Source organism: Siphateles boraxobius, unplaced genomic scaffold (genome assembly GCF_051911475.1).
Source record: "Siphateles boraxobius isolate OS27281-9 unplaced genomic scaffold, OSU_SipBor_1 35, whole genome shotgun sequence".
NCBI lineage: Eukaryota > Metazoa > Chordata > Actinopteri > Cypriniformes > Leuciscidae > Siphateles > Siphateles boraxobius.
In genome coordinates, this window is record NW_027508975.1 from 2,609,986 (window position 1) to 2,625,542 (window position 15,557).

At 37.3% G+C, this 15,557-nt stretch overlaps 1 protein-coding gene across 50 annotated transcripts in view; it reads right to left on the reverse strand.

Annotated features, from left to right (window-relative positions):
* The window catches only part of clasp2 (cytoplasmic linker associated protein 2), a 52,202-nt gene extending 37,661 nt beyond the window's left edge, over positions 1-14,541 (reverse strand). For 11 of the 50 annotated variants that reach the window (XM_077195906.1, XM_077195899.1, XM_077195904.1 and 8 more), the window contains exons 1-7: positions 13,680-14,527; positions 11,773-11,851; positions 10,149-10,252; positions 9,808-9,899; positions 7,652-7,727; positions 6,269-6,366; positions 474-544 (exon numbers count right to left, since the gene is read on the reverse strand). In XM_077195906.1, coding sequence (XP_077052021.1) covers positions 474-544; positions 6,269-6,366; positions 7,652-7,727; positions 9,808-9,899; positions 10,149-10,252; positions 11,773-11,851; positions 13,680-13,877 — 718 coding nt within the window. In that variant the 5' untranslated portion in view covers positions 13,878-14,527. Of the gene's footprint in view, positions 1-473; positions 545-2,443; positions 2,652-6,268; positions 6,367-7,651; positions 7,728-9,807; positions 9,900-10,148; positions 10,253-11,772; positions 11,852-13,679 lie in introns of those variants that run through there. The other 39 variants (XM_077195902.1, XM_077195894.1, XM_077195925.1 and 36 more) reach the window with 14 other exon arrangements.
* Positions 14,542-15,557: the final 1,016 nt, after the last annotated feature.

Consider the following 15,557-nt stretch of genomic DNA (forward strand, 5'->3'; position numbering starts at 1 on the left):
AAAAGTCACTGTAAAACACATTACTACTACACAACTACCACAACCAAATGTGAGCAGCACAGTGTGATCCATCTGGAGATCCAGCACTGCCATCACATGACATATGCCAAATACATCATGGAGATTTCCAAGGCCGTGGAAGTCTGACACCATCTCCCTTTTTTAGATGCTAGCACTCGCATTAAAGCTAACTTACTGGAGACAGAAGGGACACACAGAAATCCAGCATTAAATAGCAGCCAATCGGTTTATGTTGATGTTAACCCTCTAGTAATGCTAATGCTAATGAAAAACATGAGGATTAGCATTTAGATGAAAGTACCATTCTGGTTAAAGCTGGGGTTCAAATGTCAAAGGCTTATGTTCAGGACTGTGGTCAAAGACACTGACAAAGACTAATATTAGCATTGTAACCGAAGCTAATGGAGATGAGTGTTGCAAAACAAGATTCAGCTTGTTAAATGCTAACTTACCTTGACTCAGGCTGAGGGCCATGATACCCGAATTCAGCACTTCATCAAAACGGCTCAGAATGGTCTGTAACCTGAAACAAACAGAACGGAGATGATAAGAGATTGATATTAAAATGATCACACAAAATGTAAAAACAATCAATAATATAAAATATAAAATATTATAGTCATATTTCTGCCCTCCTAACCAAGTAAACAATCACAAAGTAAGGCATTATGGGGTTTAGTAGAGTTGGGTTATATCAAATAGTCAATAATTTTGCCGGCAACATACACTACTGTTCAAAAGTTTGGGGTCGATAAGATTTTATGAATTTTTTTTTATCTCTTATGCTCAGCAAGGCTGCATTTTCCTGATTAAAAATACAGTAAAACAATAACAATGTATCCTGAATGCAAAACCCACTGACGCCCCAAATTTATGATTTTAACACGCTTTTTTTGCCATCAAATTTCCTAAAACAGTGTCATTAGTTTCAAGAACTTTCTTTATCCTGCAAGTAAGAAAATATCAAGACAGAGGTTTTACAAGTTCATTTCAGTGAATCTGTTCCAATGGTCAGTTTCAGTGAATCGATTTAAAATTCAGATTCAAAGATTCGCTCATGTCATCACTTAAATATGTTCACAGAAGTGTTGTTTAATGTATTAAAATAATTTAGTAAAATAAATACGTAAATATTACTACTTTTTTTTTTTTTTACCAAGTTTGGATAAATTGATCCATATGAATAAAAATGAGAAATATTCTTCCTTGGGTCCATTTAGCAAAAAGCAGTCTAGAAAGCAAGCCTACTTTAAATATTTAAATACTGTATTTTACTTCTGCATTAAATAATTTTATTCTATTTTGCCCCAATGGCTGTTTGGTTGAAATTGTGGATTCACGGAGTGAATCAACAAAAGGCTAAAAAAATTAAAATAAAAGGTTTTTATTTGTTTAGTAATATCGCCCAGCCATAAAGCGATGATATGGTGCATTGAAAATGCAATAAACATATCTCTTTCTGTTTTACCGCATAACAAAAAAAGCTTTCTGAAGTAAAACGCATCTTGCAACAGAATAAAACAGTTCCAACAAATTTTCCAAGTGGCACGAAGGCCTTAATCTGTCCATCACAATAATGCTTCCTACAGAAACAGATACAGACAAGTCTGCCTTTCAGATACATTCAGATCCTCTGCTGTCAGAACTCAGAACCCAACCAACATCACTCACTGAAAATATCAGCTAGGTAGCTTTAAAGTCCCTTCATTTACTTGAAAAATGTTTCAACCATAAAATATGTATTAAAGGCAATACATGATACAACAGACAAACCACTGTAATGGAAGAATGAAAAAAACATTTAAAACAAAGCACATCTGCAGTGTGCGCTTACAAGTCGATGCTTAATTACTAGTCTTGAAGTGCCTGCCAAACTCAACAAGACTATTTTCAGCATAAGGAACAATTAACAAGACACCGCAGCACAATTACTGTCCCTCAATGTATAGCAGATCGAACACTAAAGTACAGCTACAAAAAAACAAGAATGATGCTTAAACCTTGCATGAGACTAAATGATATATTAAATTTGCTGGCCCCGCAAACCTTCTTCAGTCATGAACCAACAACGTGCGCATTTACTTTCTTACATGCAATATGCATGTAAATACACATCCAAGACCACATGTTTGGTGTGTGTAGTGTGTGTGTGTGCTTAACGCAGTGCTTGCAGTCCAGACGAATCAGGCATGTTCTTACACATGCAGAATCACAGATCAGCAATCCCTATTAACGCCAACCGCTTTAGGATCTCTGCTCTTTCTAACCAAAATGGTGCCGCTGAAGACGACACAAGGGCTAAAATGCAATGAAACAGAGAGAAAGTGAATGAACAGCCAAGAACGAGAAGAAAGAGAGAACATGCGATGAGACGAATAAGATGAAAAGGGTAAAAGAGGATGGCATGCGCGGTCCCACCCACCTGCTCAGACAAACTGCCCTTCACACACACAAGAGGATCGCTGAAAACACTCCACTGCCGTGTGTCCGCCACAGAAAACTAACAAACTGTTTACCGGTTTGTGTGTGTGTATGTGTGTGTGTGTGAGAGAGAGAGAGAGAGAGAGAGAGAGACAGCACAAAGATTCTATTCCCCTTTACATAACCTCCTGTGTGGAACACACACCAGTGGGAGGGGCTAAAGCTGTGGAGCTCAGAGACAGGGTTCCACCCCTCCCCCTCCAGGCATGGACATGGACACACACACACACACTCTTAAGCACCACTCGCATTCCCCCTCTCCTCATTGCCGCCCCCCCGTGTCTTGTCTTGGCTCAGTCGGCTCAGACTGCCCTCTCGCTCTCCGTCCTTCCTGTTTTGACTTACAGTTGAGTGTGTGTGTGTGTGTGAGCCCCCAGCTCACGGCCCTGTCCTTTCAAACCGTATTCGTGTCAACAACACACATGTCCTTTCTTGTGCCCGCTGTCACTTGGTCAGATAAGGGCAGCGCAGCCTCTGAATTACAGTCTTTGTATGTACATTAGCTTAGAGTGATTTTCTGCCATGTGTGTCCAACCCTGGAGTGTGAGATGAGATCAGATCAGATCATATCAATATGATGTGATGCAACAGGATTCCAAAGGCAAAGTGTAAGAGACAAACAACATCGGCCCTAAAAATTATACATACAGAAAAAAAGGGGGGAAGAATGTGAACTCAAATATTCTCTACTAGCCTAACTGATGTACACTGTCTGGCCAATTTTTTAAAATTTATTTAAATAGGCAGATGCCTTAAGAGTCTATGATTGGATCATTATTGCAGTGATTATTATGTTTCTAGAATGTTGTCTTCTTGGCAACAGTTCTTCTAACCCTAATTGATAGAGTGTGTAGCTTTTCATTTCTTAAACAACCATGTAGGAAGACACATCATGCATATTCCAGGATAACAATGTCAAGATTCATCAGGCTCAAACTGTGAAAGAATGGTAGTGAGGAACCATGAAGAATTCATTGAAAGTCTCTGGGATGTGCTGGAGGAGACTTTACAGAGTGCTGGACTCTTGCATCATCAATACAAGATTTTGAACAAAAATGTATGCACCTCTTGATGGAAATAAATGTTGTTGTGTTAACTTATTTCCATCAAGACCTGCATCTATTTTTATGGGGGGCTACGCAGTGTATATCGATACAATATTTTTCATTGGCCGATAATAGAGATTATGTTTAATTTAATTGGTCAATATATACGGTTGAAAATTGGATATATGTATTCACTGAGCCACTAAAATCAGTAAAAAAAAGTTGTGTGTCTTTGGTGATACGTGCAAAATAACAATACAAAATTCTACACCAACTTATCTAAATTAATTTATAAAATAAGTTTTTTTTACTAAAGAAACTAATATTTCATGCAAACCTAATACTTAAGGATGCATGATATGCATAGATTTTTTTCAAAATGTTTGTGTAAATAATAATATATTTTTTATTAGCCAGAATTTTAGTATGATGCATTCTTCCACTGTGTCCTAACCAGACACGATGCGATAAGATTTCAGCGACAAGCAATTAGTCTGTCCACACCAGATGTGACAAGACGAAAAAAAAAGAAAAGAAAAAAAATTCACAGCCAATCATAAGGACATGTGCTCTGCAAGTGCACTGCACTAAAGTCCTTTTAAGGCAAGTCATTTCACCTGGTGGCCATATTTGAAACACCTCTCGGGCAGCCATTTCAGTCATGCAAGTACAGCTCCTATGTCTTTGAATGCAGAAACATCCAAATTCTCCAAAGATGAACACCAAACTTAAGATTAAATTTCATATTTAAAATCACCAATGGAATCTGACAACCATCCTATAAGATCTGTTTCTAAACACTCAAATCATGACAAAAAAAACAGCCTTTTCTGAAAACATCTGAAGTCATAATTGCACGTCTCAGAACATTGACGGTTTCTAAAGCTTCTAACAGCAGCTGCAGTGATGCAATGATTTTACCAACTGGCGATTGGCTCTTTTATTTAGAAGGCGTGACTTATTCCACCATATTGTGCATTGCACTACTTCCATTCCTAGAAATGAGTGCTTTGTATATCTAAAGTCTGTGAAAAGATACATTTTATCGCGTGTGGTGGCGTTGAGTCGGGTTAGGAATAGGATACGATGTTAGAAAAAGCAATGAAATGCACAAAATACAAACCAATGCAGACACAAGCATCTTTGTGTTCTTGGCCAGCCTTATTGTCTGAGATAGCGATGTGTCAGAGTCATAACCATGTTATACACCAGACAATCCATCTGACACATTCCGTTGCTAATGAAACCAGGCTGAACATACACAGCATACAGTTCATCCACTCCATATAGTTCAGTATGTATTGAAACATCTGGACAACACTAAACACGAATCACTCTGAACTGACTCCTGGAAGAATTAATGTAGTGCAACAGTGCCAAAATCTAGGACCATGAAACCATTAGAGCGGGGAAAAAAAGACACAGCAACAGATTCCTCCAGAAAAGAATCCATTATGTACAGAAACAAATTTTATTCAGAATCATTCCCAGGCATTAGTAAAGTGATCATGAAATGTTCAAGATGCAGCCAATGGAGACTGTCCAAGAGCCTCGAAGACTCTTACATCAGACAGAGAGGAATGCAGGAATATTAGACAGTCTTTAAAAACTTAATTTATCACAGATCAGCAGCGCACACTGATGTCAGCCTGTAAGATTCTATCAGATTACAAGGAATCCTTTCTTAAACACAATGTAAATGGATTTTCACCACTCCATAATAGGAAACCCATGAAGTAATTTCTTAGTAAGTTTTCAGTACACGCATCACTAACATAAACACCCTCATTTGAGTCTCCAGACTTTAATACAGTGCATGTATTGAAATACTCAACAAAACTGCAATGATAGACTAATAAATAGAGTTCTATGATAATCTAATGCAGTTTCAGAGCTCTTTGGTTTTTTTATTAAATCAATGGGCTGATCTCAAGAGAAAATGATCAAGTAATCCCACCAAGGGATAATGTGTGGATAGAAAATGAATATGTGCATAATAAGACACAAAAATGTCCCCACTGATCTATTGTAGTTACCAAAGATTGTGTAAAAAATATACACATGCAAAATGCAAGTCAGTAATGCATGTAGTTTGAAACTACATGTCAACTAACTCATTTAGAGTATTAGTAGACTGTTAGTTTAGGGTTAGTAGAATAAGTTGACATGTAGTTGTAAAGCTACTTATAATTAGTAGGATGTCTAAAAAGTGGACTATGAAAAATAAAGTGTAACCATGAATTTGAGTGTAATCAAATATGTTCTGAAATATTTCAAATTTGTAAAAATGCACTTATAAATAAATAGGCTATACTCTCCATGCATATGCTATATAGCCATATTTAATGGTCATACCTGAAAACCAATAAGTGAATACCCACAAATGAGTAGCTTTTCTTACTTATGCACGATTACCACATGCAAAAGGCTCCTTTAAATATGGGTGTGTGCATCCTATGTGCATGTGCTAATATTTGTACAATTCTTCATAAAAAACAATATGCCCACAATACGGCCACAAAAAATCGGCTAGATTGAAGTCATTAAAACTAACTCATGTCAGTAATTATAACAATCCAAAAACTGTCAACACAACTGTGGAGTGGGCACAACATGTGATTGGGTTGGGGCAGAATGATGCTCGTTGGCTTAGCGCAGTGTCATTAAGTTAAATAAATATTTCTAGAAAGCTTATGGGTTCAACAGTGAATCATACTAACCGTGCAGACGGTAGATCTCTTTTGATGAGGTCCGCTCTCACTTTCTCTCCCACATGCCGATACACCTCCACTAGGGTTGATATAGCTGCCTCCCGTACCTGTGGAACACACAACACACAATCAACCTAGAAACACAACTACAGGTTGATCATTCAACAATCCCACTTTCAATCACCGACTGAAATTAACTCATTTTCGATGAGAGTTTGTGACAGGATACAATCTGCATAAACGCTGATTCATAAATACACTACTGTTTGAAAGTTCGGTATGATTTTTTAATGTTTTTGGTAACACTTTATTTTACAGTGTCCTTGTTAAATATGTTACATGTAATTACCATAGTAATAACAGTAAATTGTCCAATTAACCCTCAACCAAATCCTAATCCTACCCTAACCCTATAGTAAGTACATGTAGTCAATTCATATTACACTGTACTTAAATATTTAATTACACTGTAACAATGACACCTTAAAATAAAGTGTAACCATGTTTTTTAAAAGTCTCTTAGCTCACAAAGACTTATTTATTTGATCAAATATACAGTGATGTCGTAAACTATTATTACAATTTGAAATAACGTGTTTTTATATATATATATATATATATATATATATATATATATATATATTTTAAAATGCAATTCCTGTGATGCAAAGCTGAATTTTTAGCATCATTACTCCAGTCACATGACACTTCAGAAATCTTTCTAATATGATGATTTGCTGCTGAAGAAAGCTTCATTATTATTATTATTACTATTACCAATGTTGAAAAGAGTTGTATTTTTTTCTGGATACTGTAATAATTTTTAAAAAAAAATCAGTATTCTTTGATGAATAGAGTTTTAAAAAAAGCATTTCTTTGAAATAGTAATCTTTTTTAACATTATAAATGTCTTTACGGTCACGTTTTATTAATTTAATACATCTTTTCTGAATAAATATATCTATCTATCTAAATATATATACATATATATATACATATGACCTGCACTGCTACCTAAACTAGACTTTTTTACATGGTCCATTTTAGCTTTTAGCTTAAGCGTCTTTTATTTATATATATATATATATATATATATATATATATATGTGAGTGGAACCATGAGATTGATCTAGACTTCCCTTTTCAAATCTCTAAAAGATGTATTTTCCCCATTTCTTCCATCTCAACCTCCAAATCTAATACTCATCTCTGCGAGTGCTCCATTCGCCCAGCAGGAGCTTGAATTCAGCTGTTCTAAAGCCTAACATTAGCGCAGACTGCCTCCCTCCCTCACACACACACACACACACAAAGGACAGAAACAGAGAGTGTGTCAAACTCACTTTCATTTTTCACACACATTCCGAGCATTACATACATACACAGACATACCTGGGGGTTTTGATCTCCTGTTAGCGAACAGAGATGTGGAACAAATTTACTCAAACTCAAGGGCTGAGCACCGAAACTAAGAGGAGGAGAGAAACAAAGAAATACTGAGTGTGAGTCAGCTTAGACTAAACAGTTCACAACAAGTCCAAATTCTACATGCATGTACACTTGAAAAAAAATGGCTGTAAGTAGGATTTACTTTGAAACCATTTTCATTTAAGCCCTGTTTACACCTGGTTTAAGATGCGTTTAGCTCGATCTGATAACAAGTGGACGACACTAAATACAGGTGTAAACGGGTCTAAAACATTTTGAGCTTGTCAACTTTTGACAACTTCCAGAGGTAGTCGAAAACACATTCAACATTGCATGTGGTCAAATGTGTTCAAACAGCCACAAAAGACGCCTACTCTCCGCCTGCTGACCTAATGCGTAAACATTACGGTAAGCGCGATAGCCGGACGGGATTTAAACTTTGTCGGCTGCAGACAAGTTTGGTCTGAAGATGAAAAACGTACCTAGCACAATATTCTCTCACCATTCCTGCTCTCTAACACACACTCACAGTGTTCGGCTGGTCTTACGGCTGTCAGGGCAGAAACGAAAGCTGATGCTCTCTGTATGTTTTTCCGTCGTCTCCGGGTGCGTCGTTCATATGTAAATTGCGTGAGCTTATTTTGTCCATTAAATCGAAAGATCTGAAAAAACACATACATTTACCCACCCATAGACCCTCCCCTCGAAGAAATCCCGACAGAAGTTGTTGAAAGTGGACAAAAGAGACGGATTGAAAACACCAGGTGTAAACGAGTATGTGTCTCTTTCGTCCACTTGTGATCCGATCCACCAAACGCATCTTAATACCAGGTGGAAACAGGGCCTTAGAAATCGCTAGTACATTTCACAATTAGTTACAAAGAAACGCCAAGTAAGACATTGAATCAAAAGTGAAATTTTAAAGTAGAAAGACTGAAATAGTGTTTTCATGTCTCCTAGAGCTCCTCGTGTCCGATTTTAGGGGGGAAAATCGGGTCCATCGGAGACGTCCAATAGATTTCTTAGGCTTGCCAAAAGAACACAGACACAGTGTAATCACCATGGGAAAATCTCAGAGTTAAACTGGGAGTTGTGAAAAATATGATTCACCGGTGTTTTGCCTGATGAGAAGTTTATCTATGCATCATCTTTAATTCATTTTATAACTATCATATACCTCTTTTAATTTCTTTTATAACGGTTTTAATTTTCCTTGCCTTTATTTCGTGATTATTTTAATTCCTTTCTGTAAAGCACTTTGAATTGCCATGGTGTATGAAATGTGCTATATAAATAAACTTGCCTTGCCTTGTAAAAGCGTCCTCCAATAATCTGTTTTATTTATAACTTTTAAAAATCATTTTATACAGTGTATACATACACAGTTGGATTAATTTATCATTTTCCTTCAGTGGAACACAAAAGAAGATATTTTCAAGACTGTTGTCAATGAGCACTGGACAACATTGACTTTAATTGCATGGACAAAAAAAAAAGACATTTCTCAAAGTAAGTCCAACAGGAAAAAGATGATTTCATTTCAGTGTGAACTATCCCTTTAATGTAATACAAAACCCAAACAACAGCAATGTCAAACTTGCCTGTAATAAAAGCAAATTTTATGGTACATAACATCTTATTATTATAATAACAGTGTAGTATACAGCTGAGTGTATACAGAGTTGATTATGTGACAGCTCTTTTGTCAACAACGAGGAGTAAAGTTACTGAGAAACTAGTTTTGCTTGTGTATGAGCGTTTATGTAGCGCTTCAGTGAGAATGTCTGTTAATCTGGCCTTCCTGGAATGGATACAGGCAGGTAAGAGGATTACCTCAGTGGGCCGAGTTTGTTTACAGTGTTTGACAGACAAGGAGCTTGTATTGTGTGAATGTCTGTAGTTTACATTTAAAAGTCTGTGAATTTAGATGTCAAAACAGGTGGGGAATTCTGGGATGCTGAACTAATAGAATCCAGTCCTATCTGTGATAAACCGAGGGGATATGATCGCATCACAATACTGTGATATGGAAAATCAGCGCCACCTGTTGGACAAGATTCCCAGTACAAATGTGGAAGTGTTTACAAATTGAGAATGTATGGGATTGTATGAGGACTTACGCATTTAGTGTGGCAACCAAGCAAAAGCAGAGTCCCTCTCGACTTCGGAAGTTTTTGTGTTTAAAGCCAGGAATCAGCCTCTCCCAAACGTTCTACATAGAGACAGAGAAAAACAAACAGTGAAAACCCGATTCGTCACTACAAAAGCAGGAGAAAGAGATGATGAGCTCTGAAGGGAATGATGAATCACTGGCAATAGTAACTAGCAAAAATGATCCAATGTGTTTCTATTCACCCAGCAGCTCACATACACACACACTAGATAGCAGCTTTATGATTATTTTTTATTTGTCAGCATGGGTGTAATAGTGATGCTCATATCCACAGTATGGTTAGCTCACCATCGGTGTTGTCGTCTGATCCATCAGCTTCAAAATGAGCCCTTGTGCCTGTTCTCGAACCTGATCCTTTGCGTCGCCCAGACGGTCAACTAACGCAGGCACCACTGAGGAAAAAATGCAAAAGAAGGGTTTAAGAGACAATACAATGATGTGCAAGCTGGAAAATGTTGATTTTTCCTGATAAAAACTGTGATTGCTATCTGGGATTGCCTGTGTATGTTTGTAGAGCTGCACAATTTTGTAATTATACAACAGTATTACCATCATAATAATCCTCATTATTATAATTATAAAGGAATAAGAAATAAGAAACATTCATATTGTAATATTTCACTGTAAAATGAAATATTGAGTATTTAAGAGAACTATAATAATAATTATTATTATTTTATTTAGCAGTACAGTACATATGTAAAATTACAACACATATGTATGGCTGACCTTAGCTCGACTTTAATGTCAGCGTGAACCGGAAGTTGCGACCAACTTTATTTCAGTATTGTGACGTATTTTCTGAATGAAATGGAATATTGAATGAGAAAAATTGAGGGCGTGGCTTAGTTTTTCCTTCTGGGAACTGATTGGATCTAGAAAAGTGGGCGTTCCGTTCAGCTCGTTATCAAAGCTTGCAGCAGAATGACAGTTGAGGAGATGCTCGACCCAAGCCGTCAAACTGATGTTTTCAGAGAGAGTGGAAGTACATTTTCAGATTTTGAATAAAGATTTTTTTTATTGTGGATTAACTTGCATGAATGAACTGATCACCACAATACTAGTAATGTGTCGATTTTGATTTCATTACGACTTTTTCATGAAGCTTCTCATTTATTGACAACAGCCAGTTTACAAACGTTTCCCATTACAAGTTTGTGAAGATGGTTGTTATAAGATGTTATAAGAGACCCAAACTGAGATGAGATTGTGTGGATCAGCCCTAACTGTGAACTGAGCTGCTCGAAGACACTAAAACACTGAATCATGAGTGTGTAAAAGCACATGGTGCTGCACTTCATTCTAAAACATGCAGCATATATTTATTTTATTAAATTGCAGCTTTTGCATTTTGATAATCGCAAAAAACCCTATAATAATGTACATTTAATAAAATATACTTTTCCTATCCCAGCTTGCAATATGCAAAGATAACCATTTGTAAGACCAAACAAACCGACAGTAGAAAGATTACCCCAAATAGTAGTCAGACACAGTACCATTGGCACATACAATGGTGTGACTATCTGTCTGAAAGATAATTTAATTTAACAATGCTAGTGGCCCAGAAATGACCCTTCATCTTTAACTTTCAACATTTTTTGTACGCCAGACCGCCTGGGTGTGAAGTCATTTCATTCCTTTCTCTCTACTCCGTTTGTTCCATGTTTTCAGATGAATGAGGTATGATGAGTGGGGGGGGTTATCTGTTGCAATCATAACAACCCATCTCCGTGGTAACAGGAGAGGGCGGGGCTCAAACAGCTGAGAGACAAGCACTGAGCCTGTGGATTGTGTCATACACATGGGCAAGTCATCTCGGCATTGCCCTTTCTGCTGATTATTCAATGGAGAAGATCTTCAGCTAATGTTAAACTTTACTGGAACAGGCACACGCGTGCACACCGCTTACCTGTGACGACATAACCTCTGAAGCGATCATTCAGCCGATCCACGAATGCGCTGACAATATCGATCCCCACCAATGCAACCTGACACCAAACAAGAAAGAGACAAATTAGCTGAAACCGTCAAACCTCACATTTCCTCTCACGAAGGCAAAGTGTAGGAGAGCATTTACAAACACATGATTCTGCTGATTCAGTATCGGATACAGAGCTTTGCGTCATTGTGCATGTCTTTAAGAATGACTGTTGTTATTGTGTGAGAGTGGGCGAATGAAAATAAGATTGTGAGACGGACTATATTTGAGGATTGCGGTGGGATCGCTGCAGTGTGTTTCTTGGCAATGCAGGATGGAAGTTCACATTCCAGAGAAACAATCAAATATTCACTACATCCCAGAAGCTCCAGTTATGACCTATTTTAGGCAAAGCATCCAGAGAGAGTCCTGAGTAAAGACAACAGAGTGTGTGTGTGTGTGCACCTGAATGGCAAAACTGGAGAACACCTGGTAATTTCATTTTGGAAATAATTTAAATGCGTTTCAATTGGCCAGCGTTCATCACTTAGCAATGAGTTCAGCCACACTTTATGGATTAGCCTCATTTCTTCAAGTTAATTCAATCAGTAAGCATTTCCGGTTTCTTCCTTGTGTGACATATAGAGTAAACATTTTATGTGTAAATCAAGTCCATTCTTTGATAATTTCTCATTGAGAATTGTCAGCACTTTAAGAAGCACTGCTTCTCTTGTCTAAAGAGCCAACCTTCAGTGTCACATGATCCTTCAGAAATCACTCTAATATGCTGATTTTCTGCTCAAGAATCATTTCTTATCAATGTTGAAAACAGTTATGCTGCTTTATTTTTTTCCAGGATGCTTTTATTAATCGAAAGTTCAAAGGAATAGAATTTTTTTTTTACATAATTCTTTTGTAAAATTATAAATTCTTCACCGTAATGCATTTTTGCTAAATATAAATATTACTAATTGAAACTAACTGACCCCAAACTTTTGAACCGAAGTGTATATTAAATATTAAAAGAAAAACAAATTCTATAAAAATTATTTACAAAAATATTCTAGCGGAGAGATGAAAACGGTCTACCAGATCTTCAACCAGTGGGACAAAGAATTTGACACCCTGCATTTATCAAACCACATATATTTCTAGAAGCCTGCAGCTGTGTCTCCAATTTATGAATCACCGCCATCATTTCTAAAACCCAACCTCAATGAGTCTGATGTCATAGCCATCCATTAACATCCGTCCCTGAAGATTTGAACTATCAGCTGTCTGATGCTGCTTTTAGAGCATCCCTACTCAATCGTGTTTCGATTCACACACAACAGAAATGGGAAATAAAGCAGAGGTGACCATTTTTGAACATTAGCAGCAGTATGAGCCAGCATAAAAGCTTCTGCTTGCATGTCCAGGCCTAACATGACAAGCAAGCATCATCAAGCGGCTTTTCTTAATCAATATATCACACAATAAAGCATATGTGCAAGGATTAAATATATGCATTGCAGTGACATGTGCCTTTTCAGCCCAAGTGTAACAATACCCACGCAACCCTCCCCCATCCTCACAACACCCCCAGCAAATCCACTCTCTCATAGACACAAATGAATATGTAATGTATGCATATTGAAATTAATGTATTATTTGAGCAGACTGAAGCATCTCATGAATAAACTCCTGTATTTTTCTGTCAGTTTGATGCACAACAAGCCTAATGCAATTGGTGATTTACATGCAATAATAGATTATATGAGAATGAAATGTTGGGTTTGGCTTGAGACTGTCACTACAGAACAATGGATGCATCCTTCATAACATCATACATGCCATCTGGCTTAAAACCCACATTTATTTAAATATGCACCCCACAAAGCAGGCTACAAGCGATGTACCTTGTAATTGCTGGAATTGACCCATCCCGTCAGCTCATCTATGGTTTTATCCAGGCGGGGTTTGTCCTGCTCCACGTCCAAGGACCTCTGCGGGTCGCTCAGGTAGTCTATGAGATCCGGGCCAACCTGCAGCCGCCGGGTCACGTCCTTCTGCAAAACCTGCTGGTAAAAATAGTCCATGTTGTCATTGTCCTCCATCGGGACGCTTTGTGGTCAGTCCTCAGGTTGCGGCGAAACAATAACAACGGCAGAATGACTGTCAGAGTCGCGTTAACAACGCGAGGAACTGAAATGTGGACAAAGCGGAAGTCAAATACTGTTGTTAAAGACACTTAGAGGTCTGTTGTTAGTGCATTAACGATGAAGTAACGGAAAATAAACAACTTCAACAAAGTTCCCCAGGAACGAAATGGTTGATCCCCCGAAAAAAGTGTATTTTTACTAAACAATAAAGCGATGTAAAAAAAAATAGGCGGCGACGCGCGTATAAAAACAGTGGAAATGTATCCGACCAGTCTCGGCTAACACTGTTAGCTTTAACCGTTATGGTCGAGTATCCTGGGGCCTGCCGCCGGGGCTCTCTTCCCTCCCGGACATCATTTCAGAAAAGCCCGCTTCAAATCGCTAGTGGAGATGAGTGGATGAGCCGCTGGTCCGTGTGCTGCTCTCACAGCTCTCGTGTTTAAACTTAATCCAGAAATAATCCGCAGTTTGACAGCTGCCTTCCGAGCTCAAGACTCTCGCTTCGACCGCGGGTACTGGACCGCCGGTAGCCGCAATTCTGGAGTGTTGAACGGCAAACGATGCCGAGGAAGAGTGATTGGGCCGAGGCCTTGAGGTCCTTCAACGCCGCACAGATGCCCAGCATGATGCCTGAATGAAAATATGCTGATTCTGTAATTTCTGTTACAATTCATTATTCATAATCGGAGACTGTGTGCAGTATGGCAGGATAGAAAAAAGTACGTTTATTATATAGTATCGAGAGAGACACTACGCATGTTAATTATTATTATTTATTTGTTGTTGTTGTTGTTGTTTTTGTTGTTAAAGTATACTCCCTTCTTCCACGAGTAGTACATTTAGTGATTCTAGTTATTCCAGTGTGTTGACATTTTTCCTTATGGTATTAATGACTGAATAAATTGAAGATTTGAATATATTACTAGATTATTATTATTTCTTGATTATAACATACCTCGTATCATTATAATATCATATCATAAACGCACACATACACTTATTTCAAAGAACCATGTTGTGCATTTATAAGCACCAAGCAGATTATACTTGCTTTTGTTTTGAATAATGTACACGCTTGTATTTGTTTTCAATGTGGTCTTCCATTGCTTTTTTTGTCTTCGTCTCCCCCTAGTGGCATTTGAACGTTTTTCAAACTCAAATATTTGTGCTTGTAAATATTTATGTGCTTGTAGATACTAAAAATGACCTTCTTTATAGAGTACAGCATACTAAAATAAAATTGTTGGTGATGCATACCGCATTAATAGATTTACATTTGTAAAGCTTTATATGTTATAATTGTTGTAAAGCATTATATTTTATAATGCAATTCAAAATCAATTTTGAATTGAGATACTAATTGTCTATGCTTGTTTTTTTTTTGTTTTTTTTATAAAAACATGCCTACAGGACACATGTGGTGGAAAGTAAAAAAAAATCAGGTACCTCTAGTCTAGGACGATCTATATTACATTACCATGCATTAGTTTTAGTTTCAGGTCATTATTAAGTGTGTTTAGGTGTTAAAATCCAAAATGATTAGTCATGCATTATTATAACCACAGGTTTAAAAAAATTTTTTTACATCAACATTGAATGGTGTATATGAAACCATAAGAACTAACCAATCCGAAA